This window comes from Lithobates pipiens, unplaced genomic scaffold (assembly GCF_037356315.1).
Source record: "Lithobates pipiens isolate NorthernLeopardFrog02 unplaced genomic scaffold, aLitPip1_a1.2 Scaffold_22, whole genome shotgun sequence".
Lineage (NCBI taxonomy): Eukaryota > Metazoa > Chordata > Amphibia > Anura > Ranidae > Lithobates > Lithobates pipiens.
Window position 1 is genome coordinate 111,669,935 of NW_027507784.1, and position 13,258 is coordinate 111,683,192.

General features: G+C 43.0%; 1 protein-coding gene across 1 annotated transcript in view; it reads left to right on the forward strand.

The window, feature by feature from the left end:
* The window catches only part of PLEKHA3 (pleckstrin homology domain containing A3), a 63,882-nt gene extending 63,156 nt beyond the window's left edge, over window positions 1–726 (forward strand). The window contains exon 8 of the mRNA XM_077448104.1: window positions 434–726. Within this exon, the coding sequence (XP_077304230.1) occupies window positions 434–561 (128 nt within the window). The 3' untranslated portion in view covers window positions 562–726. The remainder of the gene's footprint in view (window positions 1–433) is intronic.
* The last annotated feature ends 12,532 nt before the right edge of the window (window positions 727–13,258 follow it).

Genomic DNA, 13,258 nt, shown 5'->3' on the forward strand with positions numbered 1-13,258 from the left:
GTTTTATTATCACATGTTAACATGTAATGCCTAGTCTTCTCCTGATGGTGGCATAACAACCCAATGGTCTAAAGAGAGGAGCTGTGTCAGTAGGTGAATTACAGAGAATTTTACGGTGAGTACAAAAAATCCTTTTTTCTCGATCAGCTTATCCCCCAAAGTTATTACCCTTTGTATCACTTGACCCTCTAGATTGGAAGCTCTAATGAGCAGGGCCCTCTGCTTCCTCCTGTATGGTATTGTATTGTAACTGTGCTGTCTGCCCTCATGTTGTAAAGCGCTAGGCAATCTGTTGGTGCTATATAAATCCTGTATAATAATAATCAGTCTGAGGACACCTGTAAAAAAAAATTTATGTAGGCACTTCTGAGCCCCAAGTTGGCATGCATTAACTGTTGATCGTTTTGATGATTCAAATGTACCTGTTTCCTAGGGTTCGTTCAGTACTCCAGAGTTGGAATCAATGGGGATTTGCCTCCTGCAAGTAGTCTGGCAGATAACAGGATTAGATCAAAGCAGCCTTCTGAAACAGAGGATTCCTCTGCATCGTTCTCTTCCTGAGCCCAAGATGACATTTTAGGTAATCGTAGACTTTGTAAACATCTTGCTATGCAAAGGCTGCCCGCATCAGACTCTTGTGATATAGAAACTTTCGTTGGACCTTTTTAGATGGATTTCTCTGCACTTTATATAACAATGTCTGAGTAAACTTTGGAGTGAGTTTTATCTTTGTACAGTTTATTTGAAAAAGTATTTTCCTACTAACCTTTGCAGTCTGAATGTGTATTCTCAATCAGTCAGCTGCACTACACACCAAACACAGAATATGCATTTTTTTTTTTCTAAATACATTTGCAAAAGGTTAGCAGTTTAAAGCGAACCTGTCAGCTGCCTCTATTATCTTTAAATACCTCTGTTCCACCCCTTGATCCCGGAATACCGTCCCTTACTAGGGTCTTGATGTCTCCAATATCTGGGCTTAATGCCCCACTCAGAAGCTAAGCTCCACCCACCTACTGTCACATGACCTTGGGAGAGTTCTCTTACTGGATATTGATTATAGTGTTATGCTTTGCTGCAGGGTTGGGGTGTAGCCCAGATGTTTTTTTTATATAACTGTTTATTTAAGGAAACATTTTAAAATTTTACAAAGAAGAATAAAAGAATGAACAAAGAAAAATCCAGAAAGGTATACCATGAGTACCAGAAATTGCTGCAACATAAAATTGTACAGATGACAAAACCTAGAGCAGTGAGTACACTGCTTCTCATGTAATGAAAACAGCAACTGGGATGACCCACTCTGAAGCCACAGTATGGATCCCAAAGCGATCTAGCCCATACAAGAACATGCAATACTAGGGCTACAAAAAAACCCTGCAATGCATGATATCAATACAGTGCAGTACAGTGTTGGGATAAGGTAATCCAGCGCCCAGGGCAAAGAAGCCAAACTGCGCCCCCCTCCTTCATTATGTGCAAGCTTAGGGGATGCTACACCCAGCAGTCATCCACTTGTCAAAATGCCTTTATGATTCAGAATGAGCTCACTGGTGCCCCATTCATACAGTAAACTGCTGCGCCCAGGGCAGCTGGCCCTCCTGCCCACTCCTTGTCCCAACCCTGGTGCAGTAACATGGTACATAAGAAAGACAAACAATTTCAAGAGCAAAGAGGATAGACAAAAGAGATGGGTACCAAACCCCAAGGAGAGAGGAAAAAGAAACCACTGTGTGCCGTAGCCCAAGATGATTAAGGCACATTAAGGGATAAGTAGTCATCCCAAACAGCAGTAAATTTAGCTAGGGTGTTGTGCAATCTAGCCTTAATGTATTCCATGGATCTTACTTCTCTAACCCATTGTAGAAAGGCAGAAAACATTGGGGGAAATATCTGTTTTCCATCGAGTAGTATTTAAACATCTAGCCACTGAAAATGTGTCATCAATTTTTTAAGGTTTTTCTCTAGCTTCCACAGAGGAAGGCCCGAAAGATGCATCAGCGGGCCTAGGTGGACAGGTCTGTTAACTGTTTTAGAAAGGAGTGAGTTAACCTCCTCCCAAAAAGGTAGCATTTTTGGACACATCCATAAAATGTGAAACAGATCCGACCGCAAATTCACATCTCCGACATCTGTTGGAAACGGAAAGAAAAATTGTATTCGAGAAACTCAGGGTTTAGCCTAGATTGCAAGCCCCTAGTAAGAGTTCATCCAGAAGAGAAGCACAGTTGGAAATAAAGGTAATTGGTACCTTGGAGTGGTTGCTCTTAAGCCTGCTACACACTATTAGCTACACACTAGAAGTTGAACAAAGAAAAACTGTCAGAAAAAACGCTGTACCATGCAAGGTTAGTTCAGTAATTTCCCCCACTGAGCTGTTGTGTTCTGACAGGAGGGTCGTTGCTCCCCGCCAGAACACTCCGATCAGCGATTGGCTGAGAGCACTGATCGGGAGTCGGTTGGATTCTTGTTTTCCAGCATGCTCGTCTGACACAAGCCAACCAAACTGCTGGCTTCTATCGGGCAGACCTACATACACATGGCCCAAATGTTGGCCGCTGTCTCCCAACATTCGACCCATGTGTACCCGGCTTTACACTGGGCACATTACTGTTAAAAGTATAAAGGGGCAGGTTCTCTTTTAAGTATAAGTTCACTTTCTGGAACATGATACACGTTCCATCCGTTTTTGAATAGAACATGTAACATGTTCCCAATCTTGCAGCTGTTCCCCGCACTCCCTGTGACAGTGGGCCAGGGATCTTCTCCACGTGCCTGCTGTCACTATTTGAAAAGAGTGTGGCCGTACCGGGCTCCATCCACATGGCTGCATCATTGATCACAGATCCCTGTGAATCCATGAACTACAAGTACAAACAGCCTTTATGGCTGTGGGCTTGTGGTTCTCAATGAATTTCCAGGGTGCTGCTGAGCCTTCCTGTCTTTGTGAAAGTGCCTGCCCGCACAATGTATGGGCAGAAAGCTTGCACTGACAGTCTGTAGGAGTCCCCTATCCCTGTACTTTACACACTCACATTGGTCCCTACCCACAATTCAAGGTCCCCATTCATATACTAGGGCCAATTTTGGACAGACGCCAGTTAACCTGGCATGTCTTTGGTTTGTGGGAGGAAACCGGAGTACCCGGAGGAAACCCACGCAGGCACAGGGAGAACATGCAAACTCCAGGCAGGTAGTGTCGTGGTTGGGATTCGAACCAGTGACCCTTCTTACTGCTAGGTGAGAGTGCTAGCCACTACACCACTGTGCCGCCCGCTTTCTAGACTCCTGCAAAAGAAATAGTAAATGCATATTTTTTTACTTGCAAAAAATGTGCATTTATTTATATATTTTTTAAAGTGAACTTGTCCTTTTAAAGAATTCCACCCAGCACTGAATTTTCAGTATTTAGCAGAAATAGATACAGTGAAAAAATGCAGCTATATTATACTTATATTGGCCAACTCTATCTAAAGCACTTACCTCTGCCAGCACTGAACTCAAGTTGCTGAGGCTTCAGCCGCTATCCTCCATGGCCTCACTGTTCCTTTCCCCTGACTCCTATATGGGTTCAGAGTGCACAGTGAACCCAATGTAGCAAGTACTGAAACTGAAAGGATAAAAAAAAGTAAGGGACCAATATACCCCCTTCCCCTGGCCAGGAAAAAAGATGCACAAAAAGGGAATGCACACAGGAATTGACATTTATGCACCAGAGATGGTCAAATAATAGCTGTCCTATGGGATGGCTGGACAGCCTGTACATTGGAAAAGTATCACCCAAAACTATGCCACCTTGCCATTTCTTCTGTTATTATTCCCTCCTGACATTTTAAATGTCTGTCAATTCATTTTATTACAACATGCATAAACCCAAAACCTTTATTTCTAGTTACAAGTAGGGATGAGCCGAACACCCCCCTGTTCGGTTCGCACCAGAACCTGCGAACAGACCTAAACTTCGTGTGAACTTTAGAACCCTATTAATGTCTATGGGACTCGAACGTTCACAATCTAAAGTGCTAATTTTAAAGGGTAATATGCAGGTTACTGTCCTAAAAAGTGTTTGGGGACCCGGGTCCTGCCCCAGGGGACATGGATCAATGCAAAAAAAAGTTTTAAAAACGGACGTTTTTTCAGGAGCAGTGATTTTAATAATGATTAAAGTGAAACAATAAAAGTGTAATATTCCTTTAAATTTCGTAGCTGGGGGGTATCTATAGTATGCCTGTGAAGGGGCGCATGTTTCTGGTGCTTAGAATTGTCCCTGCACAAAGTGTAATTTGTGCAGGAAAAAAAGTCTTTTAAAATCACTTGCGGCTATTGTCGGGTCCCGTAATACAGAGAACACTCAATGAGTGTTCTCTGCATTAGCCGACAATTCATTCATTCATTGATAAAAAAAAAAAAAAAAGCGTGGGGGTTCCCCTAAATTCAATTACCAGGCCCTTCAGGTCTGACATGGATATTAAGGGGAACCCCGTGTCAAATTTAAAAAAAAAATTGACGTGGGGGTCCCCCTAAATATCCATAACCAGACCCTTCAGGTCTGATATGGATATTAAGGGGAACCCCGCATCAAATTTAAATTTTTTTTTACGTGGGGGCCCCCCTAAAAATCCATATCAGACCCTTTATCCGAGCATGCAACCTGGCAGGCCGCAGGAAACCGTACCAGGCCACATACCCTCAACATTGGGAGGATGCTTTGGGGGTCTGTGACCCCTCAAAGCACCTTGTCCCCATGTTGATGAGGACAAGGGCCTCATCCTCACAACCCTGGCCGTTGGTTGTGAGGGTCTGCGGGCGGGGGGCTTATCAGAATCTGGAAGCCCCCTTTAACAAGGGGACCCCCAGATCCCGGCCCCCCCCCCCTGTTTGAAATGGTAAGGGGGTACAAAAGTACCCCTACCATTTCACAAAGAAAGTGTCAAAATGGTTAAATAAGACAAACACACTTTTGAAAAATTCCTTTTATTAAAAATAAAATAAATAAACAAACTTTAGACTTGTATAGGGTGTTCCGGCTTTTCGAATTTGCTGCGAACAGCCCAAATTGTTCACTGTTCGCTGAACAGGCGAACAGGCAATGTTCGAGTAGAACATGAGTTCGACTCGAACTCGAAGCTCATCCCTAGTTACAAGTATATTTGGGAAGGGTTAGAACCTCTGCTGGAGTTTTATGCTGTCCATTGCAGCAGTCGCCCTTGCTTCCTGTCCCAGAAATAATGTCACCAGAACTGGGAATAAGAGGAAATATTCAACATGCCCCCCGCAGTCATAAAAGCACTTTAGAGAAGTGGTGAAAATTGAAACCTAAAGATATGAATTGCAGTTTGTGTACCCAATGGAAGTTCTAAACCTTTCCCCCAGCTACACTCCAAGGACTGGACAGCGTGTCAAGAATAGCATTGGAGAACACATAATAGAAATGGCTTGTGGAAGTTAAAGCAAACTCAATGCTTTTTTTTCTCACTTCACTTTTCAATGTTTTGAATAATTCTTCTTTAAGTTATTTGTGTAGTATGTTAGATTTTTCTGAACTGGGAAACCAAATCAAACTTCCAGGTTAAAATGAAGATTGCAGATCTGCACTGTTTTCACTGTTAGATGCAAGTGTCTGGAGGGGGCTGTAGGTAGAAAACATAAAATGTTTTTAGCTTTATCTTTCTATTGTGTGTTTTATAATTTTAATTGTATAAATGCACTGGATCGTTCATTTAGACCAAATGATCAGAAAACAAGCCAACAGAGTCCACACACTCCAAATCCTGTCACATCTAACTGTTTTGTCATAATTACCCTGCATTGCTACTTGTGGTTTCCTGTACGTTCACCTTTCAGATTTGTGTATAACGTTTTCATCTAGCCAGATCTATGCATCTGTTTATTCTTACAGTGCCTTGTAAGGGTATTCAGACCTTTTACCCTGTTCTTTCATCTTACTGAATAAGAAGCCGTACACTTTAATTTTGTTCTGTAATAATTTCCTTGTACTTAAATTGGAACTTCAGTCATTTTTTTATCTTTCCATCTACTAAATCTTCTGCCCTTGCTGTTTTAACTTTGGATTGTAAAACGCTTTTTTCTGCCGATAAATACATTACACAGACCACTTCCTGTTTCTTGTCTGTGGGAAAAAAGCCTAGGCTTATGACATCATGCACAGCTCTCTCTCACTCTTGTGAGAGTTTGCCAGAAAGGGAGGGAGATGAGTCATAAGAAGGCCAATGAGAGCTGCAGTGCTGGAGGTGTGCCTGTTTAAATGAGCAGGCAGCCGCTTCAGCTGCCCACAGTTAAAATGATTGCAGCCAGACTCAGTGGAGGAACATCTCTGCAAAATATTTGGCAAGTACCGAATCACACTATATATAAAATAATATGCAAAGTGGTTGGAGGGAAGCTACTGAATGGCAAAGATGTTTTATTACAAGCTCGACATTTTTTTAAAGTATTATAGAAAAAGGAAAAAAAAACTTAAAACTAGGATTTGTATGAGTATTTCAAACCCGCCCCCCCAATTGACACAATTGGTCAAGGTTGTAACTTAAAGGAGTTGTAAAGGCAGAAGGTTTTTTATCCTAATGCCATCTATACATTAAGAAAAAAAGCCTTCTGTGTGCAGCAGCCACCCTAATAACCTACCTGAGCCCCATCTCTGTCCAGTGATGTCCATGAGTGTCTCGGCCCTCCAAGACACTCTCTCTCTCTTGATTGGCAAAGACACAGCAGTGACACCATTGGCTCACACTGCTGTCAATCAGTCAGGCACCCAATCAGGAGAGAGGGGGCAGGGCCTGGCTGGGGTTCCTTGTCGGAATGGACACAGGGAGCTTTGATTCAGCTCGAGTGCCCCCATAGCAAGCTACTTGCTGTGGGGGCACTGGACAGGAGGGACCAGCCAGGAGCACAGAAGAGGGGCCAAGAAGAGGAGGATCTGGGCTGCTCTGTGCAAATCCACTGCACAGGGCAGGTAAGTATTGACATGTTTGTTTGTATAGAAAAAAAAATGACACTTTACAATCACTTTAAAACCCAACTCCAGGAATACTTTGACTTTAAATAGTTTGTTTGGGCAACCTTGGCCTAGAAAAACTATTTCCTTTTGAAACTGTATTTAGCATCAGCTACATACAGTATACAGCGCTCTGTGTTGACAGCGGTACTGTCCTGTTCCTGGAACAAAATTGAATTTGTCTGAGTGCTGCTCAGCCATTCATAGGGAGCCTTGCATCTTTATGAATGAATACATGGCTTTCTCTGACTGGCTGAAGTGGAAAGGCAGAGGAATGTCACAATCTCCTTCTTAGCAAATCAGAGGAAGCCTTGTATTCATTCATAAAAATACAAGTCTTCCTGTTAAAGGCTGAGCAGCCTGATTTGATTTTGTACAGGTAATGGGATGGGAAGGCCCCATATCCGGCCCCATATCGATTAGCAAAGGAGATGGTTGGGCCAGATTGGCTCAAGCAAACTATTTAAAATCCTAGTATCCCTGGCTTTGAACAAAGTGCACTCCCTCTCTTTCTTTTTTGGTACGTGTGTAAGCCTAATTATGAATCGTAGATTCCTACTTGGTCCTAGATGCTCACATGCAGTTTTTTTTTGGAATAGTGCATGTGACTACTCAGGGCTGCCAATAAGGCGATACCACCACTAACGGGCCCGGACCCCATCAGTTCAACAGGGGGGCCTGGGCAGCTGACAAGCAGAGAGAAAGGGAAACCTGGACAGGAGGGGCGGCCAGGGTGGCATTTACTGGAACTGATCCCCTGTAGTCCCCCTTCTCCAGCAGCTGAAAGCCACAGGGAGGAACTACAGGGTTCAGTTCTAACAAATGACGCGCCTCCTGTACTTGAATTTACCAGGCTTATGCCGCGTACACACGGTCGGAGAATCCGTCGGAATGTGTCTTATCGGACCGTGTCGTCAGATAATCCGACTGTGTGTGGTATGCATCGGACTGATTCCGTCCGAATCTCCGTCAGACCCAATTTTCCAACATGTTGGAAATATTTCCCGACCAACTGGGCCGGTCGGACGTAATCTGATCATGTGTAGCGAATTTTGATCGGACCAAGTGCCACGCATGCTCAGATCAAATTCCTACATCAAAGCTATTGGCTACTAGCCTGAATGTAGTCCCATCGTAACGAAATTACGTCACCGCGTTCTTGGCAACCGCTAAATCAGACAACTTGGCCCGACCGTGTGTATGCAACAGTTTCGGATTTGGTTGGCAAAATATCTGACCGTGTGTACGTGGGCTTAGGCATGATAGTTTAAAGGAGAAGTACAGCCAGGAATGCAGTTGGTTTTGCACTCCTGTAAACTGTTTTCAGCAGACAGCGCGCTGAAGTCCACTGTCTGCTGACATCACAGAGCCGGTCCAGGCTCGAGCAAGATCGTGACAAGGAAATAGGGAACCGCCCACATGCCTGGACCTGCACTCAGCTCAGCCTCTCGTTGAGCTGCTGTGAGCCTGAGTCGGCCGCTCCCCCCCACCCCCCCACAGCCCAGTGCTCCAGTGAGTGTGGGAGATTCACAGATTGGAGCAGAGAGCTGCTGTCTGCTTGGGGAGCTGTAAGAAACGAGCGATCGGCGGTGTTAGATCACTCGGTTCTCAGTCAGGCGCCGGGGGACAGATACAGCATTGAACCAATCTACCTAGATAAGTATGATTATTAAATAAAAATAAAACCCATACTTCTCTTCTAACATTACCTTCATATTGTTGACTATTGTCATTTTGAATAATCATTTGTCAAACTTTAATGGCTAAGATTTGCTGGACCTGTAGGACCTTTTTATACCAGTCTGTTGAGGTAAATGTAATGCACATTGCAATAAAGCAACCTGTTCCATTTAATTGGCAGCCATTCATTTGAATAGGCTGCCTAGTGCACCACAACAGACCAAAGGTTGTACCTTGTAGCATTTTTTGGTATCCGCATGCATTATGGCAAACTGCAGTGCAGGTGCATTAGGGTGCCATTCAGAGAGAACTTGTGTTGCTGCAGCGCAATGACATGAACAGTCCCTTTTAACATTCTTATTTTTCTGGACTGAGAAGGCATGGCCAGTGGGAAACTGAGCGATCCAGTGCATTGCTTTCTCTGCAAAGGGTTTACACATTTTTATACATTGTTATTTTGCATCAAAATGACAAATTTTCGCTTATTTTACTTGCAAATCCATAATACAGGTGTTTCAAATTTTTGTGTAAAATGAAATGAAAATATGTCTGCTAAAGATATTTTATCAATTTGCTTCCACTAATACACGTTTTTGTAAGCAATGGAATCACTTAAAATTACTGTACATACTTTGAAAAGTTTATAGGAAAATATTATTTTTTTTCTATTTCCATGTGACTGCCATAAAGTGCCTTGTGCAAAACTTTTTAGTTATCGCTTATTTTAAGTAAAGTGGTTATCAATGGGGAAGTAGACTCTTGCTTGAGACCTCAGCGTAGCAATATAATCCGTTTTGTGGGATCCATGCTATTTCAGTTTAATTCTGAACTCCAGGTTAAATAAACAAATATAATCCATGTATGGGAGCTGTTTTGCCTGTGGAAGGGTTTGTATTTTTGTTCACCCAGTCCCGAGGTTAACACAGCCCTGCTGTACAGCACAGTTCTATCTCCCAGGACAGATTACCTATTTTTCCTCTGCTGTTAGGTAACACATACAGGTCTTGGCCCTACAACAACCTGCGACTGGACAGTGAAAAGAAGCAAACTAAAGAGTACATCTCCCTGTCACTCTGCCCTCCCTTATTAACAGTGTGCCACTTGTTAGCGCATGAGCACTGCAGCACAGTTGATTGGCTCATTGTGCTGTTTCTCCCTCTCCCAATCTGAGCTTTGCTAAACAGGGACTGCAAGAGGTTGATACCAATTCAGGTTCATGCTTCAGACTTTTTGCATTTAAAACATAAATTTAATGATGTATTAATGAACACAGGGCTGCATATGGGTCTTTTATGCCTGACTTGAGTATAGCATAGTATATCGATACTACAGGTAAAAAGTCTAATAAAATTTCAACAGAAATTAGAGCCCTGTCACACAGAGTGAGTCGACATCTGCAAATGTTTCCTTTAGCTGTATGTACAGTATGAATAGAGTAAGGGCTTTTTCACATGGGGTAGACCTCATGTCTTTACCTCTTTGTCTCCCTGCAAAGGTAAAGCATAATGGGCTACTGTGCATCGCATAGTAACCCATTATGTGTCACTTGCCTGACACAGGAGCCAGCGATGTCACTGCTGTCCCCTGTAGTCCGGAGCGTCTATCTTCTTCATGGTATCGCTGCTCTGACCACTCATAGCGCCGGAGCAGCGATGACGTCACTCCCGCGCATGCGCACGGGAGCTGCCACTAACTGCATATAGTGCGACTGCACGCCACATGCGCCGTAGACAGCTGTCACTGTCTTTTAGCAAATATCTCCTAAACCGTGTAGGTTTAGGAGATATTTCTTGGACCTACAGGTAAGCCTTAATCTAGGCTTACCTGTAGGTCAAAGTGGTTTGTAAGTGTTTACAACCACTTTAAGTAGACGCAGCCCTCTTTCCACAAAGGGCAGTCGAAAGTAAACGGACCCCTGTCCCTTTACATCCGACTGTCATCCGATCCATCAGACGCATGGGGAATGGATCCCCCATCCTTCTGTTTGTAGCGGATTGGGTGTCAACGGATACATTTCGTTTACATCTGCCACTCCATAGAAGGCAATGGATGGTCTGATTGGATCAGCCTAAAAACTGAGAGGTGAGACCCGATCGGTCCTCCCTTGTGAAAGGGGCCTTAAAGATCTATTTACTCCCATGCATGTAGTAGCAGTGCAAACCATCTTGGAATCTGGTAATGGGAACCAACGCTACACCCATGAGCTCCGCCAGTCAAAATAATATGGGGATCTCACCTTCAGATTTCCCAAAAACTGTATACACACAGCAGGGCATTGAACCCTTTACCACTCCAGCAACAAAATATCTGTTTTTGTTTTGAATTTCGTTTGTCAGCATGTGCTGAAAGAGTGTAACTGTATGAAGACTTTTGGATTTTCCAAATATATAGTGCATAGTGGGACCCCATGCTCTGAGGGGAAACGGTGATCTCTTTAGGCTTCAATTTAAAGAGACTTACTTTTAGGATTGTAAAAGCTGCAGACTGGTATGAACTGCAGGCAACCACTCAGGGGTACCTGAACATTCCAGCAATAGATTTTAACATCATCCTTGCTCCAGTGCTGGCCTTTTGATTGGGCAAAGCAATCAAAGTGACATTGCAGCTAGCGTTACAGGGCACTCAGGAAGATGGTATGCATGTACTTTGTCATATCAGGAACTGTATGATGTAAACAAAAAAAAAAAGTAATTCTTCTTTAAAAGGGAGTTCCACCCACAAAATGATCTTTACATTAATTAACTGGAAACGCATTAGAAAAAAAACACTTTTTTTTTTTTTTTTTTTTTTTACATATTTGCTTAGGGCTGTTGCTATGGGGTCTCTTGTAATCTGCCCCTTCCTCTCCACGACGCCTGACATCACTTGCCCCGGCACCTGTGTTTGCTAGTGCTCCTCATTTCCCAGGAGTCACTGGGCAGCGCAGAGGGCTAGAATCCCGGTATTTGGTAGGCTTATCATGGTTGCCATCACAATGGGGCGGGCACTTCCACCGCCGCCCGCTGTGATGCCAACTTGAGGAGTTTCCTACGCTGCTAAATGAGCTTACTGCTCATGTGTGAGTACGGGTGGTGTATGCTGGTTATTCAGCAGCATCAAAATCCGGAAGTTTATGCTTGTGGGCTTCGCCTGGCCAAAAGCAAGATGGGAATGCCAATCATAAGGAATATAAGGTGAGTTTTTAAATTAAACAGTAACTAAAGCGGCGTTATTTACAACACAAGCCAATGCAAAAACAATTTCATATGATAGTAACAGAAATATGTTAAAATAAATACATTTGTGGTTGGAACTCCGCTCTCATTTACTTGAAAACGTTCTAATGTATTATGCATATCTTAGCAGCTGTTTTGTAACAGGAGTTTGCTGTTTTTTGCATTCAGACCTCCATAGTGTTAGTTCCGCAAGATAGACAAGTAAAAATGAAGTTGTGTCGCTTAATAAGCGCTGTATGTCACAGTAAAAGAAGATGAAACAAACTGTGCCAGAGCTCCAAAGGGAAAGTATTGTGAATCCATTTCTGAATGGCACCCTGTAAACCTTGCATATTTTCTGTATTTACAGTATATTTATGGCAGTCACATACACTTGCCACATACAAATGCCAATGAAGTAATGATGTATGTTTAGTTTCCTTGTGCTTTTCTATGCCAATGAGGATGCCAAAAAGTAAACCTATTGTATTTGAAAAAATAAAAATGAAACTAAAAATACCATGATTGTTTTGAAATTGTACTGTTTTGTATGTCTGTTAAAACTGAGCCATCATAAATTGTAATTTTTTTTTCTACTGTATACTATACAGTTTGCATAATAAAGCGAAACTATGTCAACGTGTTTGTGCTTCTGTTTTTATCTTTCAACTAGTGGTTTGATCTACATTTGCATGGATCTTAAAATGAGAAGTTCAGCAGACGTTTTGAACTCCTGCACCACGCAATTTCTGGGAAAGAGCTTACTGAGTCAAACTGCTTTGTACAAATTTCTGTGTTTTATGGACATTGCATACACATTTGTTTTTCTCTTGATTCAGTTAATAGTGCAGGTCAAATAGAGCTGGCAAGTCCATTTAATTCAACCAACAGAAAAAAAAAATACACAAATTGAAGACCTCCATATAAACTATCCTATACCCACAGTTGAACTAGAGGAAGGCAAAAAAAACTCCAATAAAGCGTGATCCAATTTTCTCCAGCAGGGGGCCTAAGTTTACCCCCAAACCTCCCTCTCCCTTTCTAGATCATGTCTCAACAACTTTGTGGACCCTAATGAAATTGGTAAACTCTTTTGTAAGGGCGTCAGGCCCGGGGGGCCCAGGCCTGTGTAAGGAGCCCCAAAATTTCTGATGGGTTCTCGGTTACCCACACACTGCGCCGACATTCCGCAAACTGCCTCAGGATTAGATGATATTAGCTGCAAACTTTAGCCAATCCGTGAAGAAGAGGTATCCAGCCAATGAGTTGCAGCGCGCAACATCACTTCCTCCCAGCTCCCCAGTCTGTCTCCACACTGAGCTAACATTGGCAAGGAGATGAAAAAGCATCCCCATACAGGCAGCATTTG